This window comes from Pelophylax lessonae (genome assembly GCF_965119305.1).
Source record: "Pelophylax lessonae genome assembly, chromosome: 1".
Classification (NCBI taxonomy): Eukaryota; Metazoa; Chordata; class Amphibia; order Anura; family Ranidae; genus Pelophylax; species Pelophylax lessonae.
The window spans coordinates 28,177,155-28,185,090 of NC_138768.1; the positions used below are offsets into that span (position 1 = coordinate 28,177,155).

The 7,936-nt window shown below is 43.1% G+C and overlaps 1 protein-coding gene across 1 annotated transcript; it reads left to right on the plus strand.

Annotated features, from left to right (window-relative positions):
* The first annotated feature begins 5,344 nt into the window (after positions 1 to 5,344).
* Positions 5,345 to 7,467, plus strand: LOC309567059 (EF-hand calcium-binding domain-containing protein 7-like). The gene has a single exon (XM_082272382.1). It carries the CDS (start codon positions 5,389 to 5,391, stop codon positions 7,249 to 7,251), a length of 1,863 nt encoding a protein of 620 aa, XP_082128508.1. The 5' UTR covers positions 5,345 to 5,388; the 3' UTR covers positions 7,252 to 7,467.
* The last annotated feature ends 469 nt before the right edge of the window (positions 7,468 to 7,936 follow it).

Here is a 7,936-nt window from a genome sequence, read left to right on the forward strand (position 1 = left end):
TGAGCCGAAGGTTTACCTTCCAACAAGACAATGACCCTAAGCACACAGCTAAAATAACGAAGGAGTGGCTTCACAACAACTCCGTGACTGCTCTTGAATGGCCCAGCCAGAGCCCTGACTTAAACCCAATTGAGCATCTCTGGAGAGACCTAAAAATGGCTGTCCACCAACGTTTACCATCCAACCTGACAGAACTGGAGAGGATCTGCAAGGAGGAATGGCAGAGTATCCCCAAATCCAGGTGTGAAAGACTTGTTACATCTTTCCCAAAAAGACTCCTGGCTGTATTAGATCAAAAGGGGGCTTCTACTAAATACTGAGCAAAGGGTCTGAATACTTAGGACCATGTGATATTTCAGTTTTTCTTTTTTAATAAATCTGCAACAATGTCAACAATTCTGTGTTTTTCTGTCAGTATGGGGTGCTATGTGTACATTCATGAGGAAGAAGAATGAAATTAAATGATTTTAGCAAATGGCTGCAATATAACAAAGAGTGAAAAATTTAAGGGGGTCTGAATACTTTCCGTACCCACTGTATATATATATATTGTCCCCAAAAGCCCCTTTGAGGGCTGGTATTTGAGTATTTTTTTAATATATATATATATATATATATGTAGCATGTCCAGAACCAGAAAAAAAAGATCATATAGGTGTAAAAGGGGTTACCACCATCCCTGCTATACTGAAAAATTCTCTTTTTTTTCTGGTTCTGGACATGCTACAGAGCTGAAACTTCACATGTACACTTTTTAGACCCCATAGACACTAAATCACACAAAAAAAGTTCTTAAAAATTGTCATTTTTGATAGAGAGACAATTATTGGAAAAAAAGAAAAAAAAAAACTTAACAAAAAAAACATTTCTTTGGTTTTATTGTTTGGGGGGGGTCTAAAAAGTGTACCTGTGAAGTTTCAGCTCTGCAGCATGTCCAGAACCAGGAAAAAAAGATCATATAGGTGTAAAAGGGGTTCCCACCATCCCTGCTCTACTGAAAAATTATCTTTTTTTCTGGTTCTGGACATGCTACAGAGCTGAAACTTCACAGGTACACTTTTTAGAACCCCCAGATGCTAAATCCAAAGAATTTTTTTTTTTTTTTTTTTTTAATTTTTCCAATCATTGGCTCTCTATCAAAAAGGACAATTTTTAATAACTTTTTTTGTGTGATTTAGTGTCTGGGGGGGGTCTAAAAAGTGTACCTGTGAAGTTTCAGCTCTGTAGCATGTCCAGAACCAGAAAGAAAAATAGAATTAGGGTTAGGGCAAGGGTTAGGGTCAGGGCTAAGGTTAGGGTTATTTTAAGTGCTTAGGGTTAGAGGGTTAGAGGGTTAGAGTTAGAGGGGTAGGGGTAGGGCTACTAACTCTAACCCTAAGTATCTCACCGTAACCCTAACCCTAGCCCCTAACACTAAACCTAACCCTAACCCTCTAACCATAACCCTAACCCTCTAACCATAACCCTAACCCTCTAACCTTAACCCTAACCCTCTAAGCCTAGCCATAAAAATAACCCTAACCCTAGCCCTAACCCTAACCCTAACCCTAGCCCTAACCCTAGCCCTAAGCCTAACCCTAGCCCTATCCCTAATTCGTATTTTTTTCTGGTTCCAGACATGCTACAGAGCTGAAACTTCACAGGTACACTTTTTAGACCCCCCCAGATGCTAAATCCAAAGAATTTTTTTTTTTTTTTTTTTTTTTTTAATTTTTCCAATCATTGGCTCTCTATCAAAAAGGACAATTTTTAATAACTTTTTTTGTGTGATTTAGTGTCTGGGGGGGTCTAAAAAGTGTACCTGTGAAGTTTCAGCTCTGTAGCATGTCCAGAACCAGAAAGAAAAATAGAATTAGGGTTAGGGCAAGGGTTAGGGTCAGGGCTAAGGTTAGGGTTATTTTAAGTGCTTAGGGTTAGAGGGTTAGAGGGTTAGAGTTAGAGGGGTAGGGGTAGGGCTACTAACTCTAACCCTAAGTATCTCACCGTAACCCTAACCCTAGCCCCTAACACTAAACCTAACCCTAACCCTCTAACCATAACCCTAACCCTCTAACCATAACCCTAACCCTCTAACCATAACCCTAACCCTCTAACCTTAACCCTAACCCTCTAAGCCTAGCCATAAAAATAACCCTAACCCTAGCCCTAACCCTAGCCCTAACCCTAGCCCTAAGCCTAACCCTAGCCCTATCCCTAATTCGTATTTTTTTCTGGTTCCAGACATGCTACAGAGCTGAAACTTCACAGGTACACTTTTTAGACCCCCCAGATGCTAAATCCAAAGAAATTTTTTATTTTTATTTTTTTTAATTTTTCCAATAATTGGCTCTCTATCAAAAAATTACAATTTTTAAGAACTTTTTTTTGTGTGATCCCTCTCCGGCATGCCACAGTCCAGGTGTTTGTCCCCTTGAAACAACTTTTCCATTACTATTGTGGCCAGAAAGAGTCCCTGTGGGTTTTAAAATTCGCCTGCCTATTAAAGTCTATGGCGGTTCGCAATGTTCGCCGGTTCGCGAACATTCGCCGATGTTCGTGTTCGCCGTTCGCGAACGGCAAATTTTATGTTCGCGACATCACTACTCCCAGTCACCCACATCATAATTCAAAACCAAAGCCAGTGTTGGCTACCTCGTCCTCCTCCTCCACTGCCACTGCCGCTTCCACCTACACCGCCATATCCTCCGCCACCTCAACCTCCTACTCCATATGGGCCTCGTCCTCCTCCTACATCATTCAAGATGATTATTTTTTTATTTTTCTGTTTTTTAAGTCATTTTAAGTTATTTTCCCTATCCACATTTGTTTACAGAGCACTTGCCATGCTCTTAAGATGAGTTTGCTGCTATTTGCAGCCCTCTAGCCCTTTCCATGTTTGTTTTAGAGGCATTTTAGTGCTCAAAAGTTCGGGTCTCCATTGACTTCAATGGGGTTCGGGATCGGGGCAAAGTTTGGGTTAAGTCCGGTTCACGAACCCAGACTTTTTTTTCAAGTTCGGTCGAACCCGCCGAACCCGGACATCCAGGTGTTCGCTCAACTCTATATATTATAAGTGTATTACACCCCTATATACTGCATACCAAACAATAGTACACCTATACCAGTCCTTAAAAGGACTTTTGTGGACCTATTACCTAGCGATTTGGTTCACTAACAGTCTGTCCCTGCTCCACACAGCAACCTCTCCCTACACTGACAAAAGGCAGAATGTAAAATGGCAGCCAGATCAGGTCTATTTATAAGGTAGGGGGTATGTCCATGTGCTGAAATGTCTCAATTGGCTGTCCTGTACCACCTGATGGATGTGTCATGGGTCAAAGTTCTTCACAATGTAAACTAATATGGCGGTCGCAAACATCGCCATATGTTCGCATGTTAGGCGAATCGCGAACTAGCAAAGTTTGCCGCGAACCACAAGGCCATCTCTACTTGTCATCAGCAAATTGTTTGCAGGCTTTCTTGTGCATCATCTTTTAGAAGAGGCTTCCTTCTGGGATGACAGCCATGCAGACCAATATGATGCAGTGTGCGGTGTATGGTCTGAGCACTGACAGGCTGACCCCCCACCCCTTCAACCTCTGAAGCAATACTGGCAACACTCATACGTCTATTTCCCAAAGACAACCTCTGGATATGACGCTGAGCACGTGCACTCAACTTCTTTGGTCGACCACGGCGAGGCCTGTTCTGAGTGGAAGCTGTCCTGTTAAACCGCTGTATGATCTTGGCCACAGTGCTGCAGCTCAGTTTCAGGGTCTTGGCAATCTTCTTATAGCCTAGACCATCTTTATGTAGAGCAACAATTCTTTTTTCAGATCCTCAGAGAATTCTATGCCAAGAGGTGCCATGTTGATCTTCCAGTGACCAGTATGAGAGAGTGAGAGCGATAACACCAAATTTAACAAACCTGCTCCCCATTCAAACCTGAGACCTTGTAACACTAATGAGTCACATGACACTGGGGAGGGAAAATGGCTAATTGGGCCCAATTTGGACATGAGCACTTAGGGGTGTACTCACTTTTGTTGCCAGCGGTTTAGACATTAATGGCTGTGTGTTGAGTTATTTTGTGGGGACAGCAAATTTACACTGTTATACAAGCTGTACACTCACTACTTTACATTGTAGCAAAGTGTCATTTCTTCAGTGTTATCACATAAAAATATATAATAAAATGTTTACAAAAAAGTGAGGGGTGTACTCACTTTTGTGAGATACTGTGTATATGGGTCTGGATCTGTTGTAGACCAGATCTAAAGCCTTCCATGCAGCTGTGCAGCAGCAGATAATTTCTTATAGTTGTCCATTGGTGTCAGCCAGCAATGAATCACTACAGCAATGATCTACCACTACAGAGAGAATCTAGGCAGAGCTGCAACAACTCTGCATGATCCCCGTACTGGCAGGAAGTGAGGTGGCCTCGCTACACTCCCAATGTAAACACTATGGGGAAAAGCACAGTGCACTGCTAGGTGGAAGCATGGCAAGCTCATTGTTTCAGCTCCTGGGCTTTGTGCTTGATACCGACTGTTACAGACATCCAACAGTTTCTGCCTGAACCCCCATAGAAGTTACTGAACTCTAGTGGCATTTTAAAACAGCACTGAGAAGACCGGCTGCTACCTCAATGCTGTTTTAAATTTGTGGCTTGGGCTCAAGTGGTAAAATTAAAAATGATCTCTTCCTAAATTATAATTTAACACTTGGGAGGTATTCAACATCAACACTGACTGCGTTGATGAGAGAATCAAGTGATTTTCTTACTTGCCATCACCAGGAAAGAAAATCGCTCCATCTATGATCAGCTAAACTATGAAAAGTGTTCTTGGTCACTGTCTGGGTAACATGAAGAAAAGATACAAAAGGTGAGAGGACAAGAATGAGGATTGCTGGTCAGCTTGCAGTGGCTGAAGGAACCATAAATTAGCCTTTAACCACTTGCCGACTGCCTAACGACGATTTACGTCGGCGGTCAGCCCCTCACAGGCAAAGTAAAGTAGGTCTACGTCGCTAGCCTGTGAGGGTCTAGGGAGCGAGCGTGCGCCGCTGGAGGCACGCTCCCGCTCGCTCATCGACCCCCCCCCCCCACGCAAGTGACCAGCGGACCCGATCGTCCGCCGGTCACTCGCGATCGTCGTTTACACCGGGAGAAAGGCAGGCGGCTAATGTAAACAAAGCCGCCTGTCATTCTCCCCTGTGTAACAGCAGAGATCATACGGTCCTGCTACGTAGAACCGTTGATCCCTGCTGTTACATGAAAAGCCACATCCAATCACAGTTAGAAGCACGCCCCTAGGGACACACTTATCCCCTCCCTCTCCAATAAAGTTAACCCCTGGGTAACAGGACAGCCGCGATGAACAGAGGCTCGGGGAGCACACAGTGAGAATGGAGAGTCTTTATGGAAGTGCCACGTCTCTTAAAAGCAGAAGATTCCCCTCCGAAGAGCGGATAGAGAACCAGAAAGCCCAGCAGTATGAGGATGAGAATTTCTATGCATCTTGTCGAGCCGCGTACCTCACCATCTTCAAGACCAGCCTGGAAAATATCACCGACAAAGAGCAGCTGCAATTAGTTCTCCAACAGGCTGGACTTAACCCATCAAAGAGGACTCTCAGCAAGTACTGGACCGCAAAGACCAAGGAATTAAACTTTGATGATTTCTGTGCCATCGTTAAAAGAGAGAAACCTGCTGCAAAGGCTGACCTGATAAAAGCCTTCCGAAAAATGGATCCTGGGAACAAAGGATATGTTTTACATGATGACCTGTATAAAGTCCTCACCACAAAAGGGGAGAAGATGTCGCCAGAAGAGGTGAACGCGGTCCTTCACTTAGCTGATGTAAACAGCGGTGGCAAGCTGGACTACAATAAGTTCTGCAACGTGTTCTTCAATACCTGTGACCAATGCTCCAAGATGGCAGCTGAGAAAATGAATGCAAACAGTCGGGCCAGACGTCAGCAATTTGGGAGCCAAATTGAGACTTCTCCGGAACGCTCAGCTTCTCCTCGGACACTGCGTGAAGGAGATACGACACCTAGAAAAGCTGACAGCAAGTCTCCGCGACCTTCATCAGCTCGGAACTACAAAGCCACAATGTGTACTATCATCAACATGGGACCACCCAGTGCCAGGAGCTCCAAAGTAGTGGAACCAAATAACCTACAGGAATGGCAGAGTTCCCATTTAAAAGGATGTTTTTTCCTTGAAGACACAGGCATCGTTAGCCATCACTATAAGCTGCAACTTCCTCTAAAAACGACAGTCTATTTGACAATCAAACCCCTAAATCTCAGCAGGGTTGAAGGAAAACCTTCCCCATGGATGTCAGTGGACACAGCTCTGTATATATTAAAGGAAGGCGAAGGAAAAGGAGATCCTCAGCTCATCTCTTTCACGGAAGTGCGGAATAAAGAGGCATTTGTATGGAAGGGCGAGCTCGGAGTAGGCTCTTACACACTTATACCGTTCACAACAGGCTGCAAACTGAGTAAAAAGAAAAAACTAATTGTGAAAGAGGCCAAACTAGTTTACAGAAATGACAAGGAAGATTTAGTTCTCACTCCGGAGTTCAAATCTGCTCTGTCCGACATGTTTGACATCATTGATTTAGACGGCAACGGCTCTCTCAGCCTGGAGGAATATAATTTCTTCGAGATGCGAACCAGCGGTGAGAAATGCGACGATGACGCCTGGGAGGTTTGCAAAGAGAATTTTGAAACAAAGAAAAACGAGCTTACAAGGAAAGGTTTTGTGGATCTGAACCTTATGGAGGCAAATGACAGAGAAGGGGACCCAAGTGACCTCTGGGTGACGGTGCAATCCATGGGTTACAACAAAGCCCTGGAACTGACAGAGGCATGTCCATTTATTATTGATGTTTATGCAGAAAAGTGCAAGCCCAGACTGAGCGCTGTAAGTCTGCAATCCAGCAGTCGGCAACTGCAGAAGGTGCTTTGTAAGTCTGCAATTCTGAAAGGAGAGGGAAAGCCCATGGAAGGTTATGAAAGCGTTGTCATCTACACATACAAGAATGACGCCAGAATTACTTCTGTTATTGAGAATAAGGCGGATAAGAAGATCATGATGCAGGTGAACAATGACCAGAGCAAGAACTGTGTCAGCAGCCGAGGACTCAGTGTGTTTGCTGTGGAAGTGCCAGCAAAATCAACTGTGGTGTCTCAGCATGTCATGGCACTGAACGAGAGACAGGAGTGGCTGTATAACTGCATACAAAGTGTTCTTTCCTGAGCCTGAGAATAAAGGAAACCAGTGGACATTTCTAATGCTTTGTCATATCAGGATCATTGCACTGATAACCAAAGATTTGATTGATTACAAGTGCCATATTTCTTCTAAAAAAGTGTTGTTTTTCTTACATTTCTTGCAAAATACTAATCAATGTGGGTCCCAACCCATGCAGACTGCAATATTGTCTTTGTCTGGGAATCAAGAAAAAAAATATTGACAATCACATACAAATGGTACACTGCAAATAAACTGTGATTTCAGCTCCAAAAAAAAAAAAAAAAAAAAAAAAAAGTTAACCCCTTCCCTCCCAGTGTCATTATTACAGTAACAGTGCATATGTATAGCACTGATTACTGTAGTAATGTCACTGGTACCCCCAAAACTGTCAAAAATGTCAGTCAAGGGTCCGATCTGTCCACCGCAATGTCGCAGTCCCGCAAAAACAACCGCAGATCGCCGCCATTACTCGTTAAAAAAAATATTAAAATGACAAAAATCTTTCCCTTGGTTAGTAAACGCAATAACTTTTGCGCAAACCAATCAAAATACGCTTTTTGCGATTTTTTTTTTACCAAACATATGTAGCAGAAAACAAATTGGCCTAAAATGTTAAAAAAAAATTTGATTTTTAAATTTTTTTGGGGAATTTCATATAAAAAAAATGTGAAAAATATTGTTATTTTTG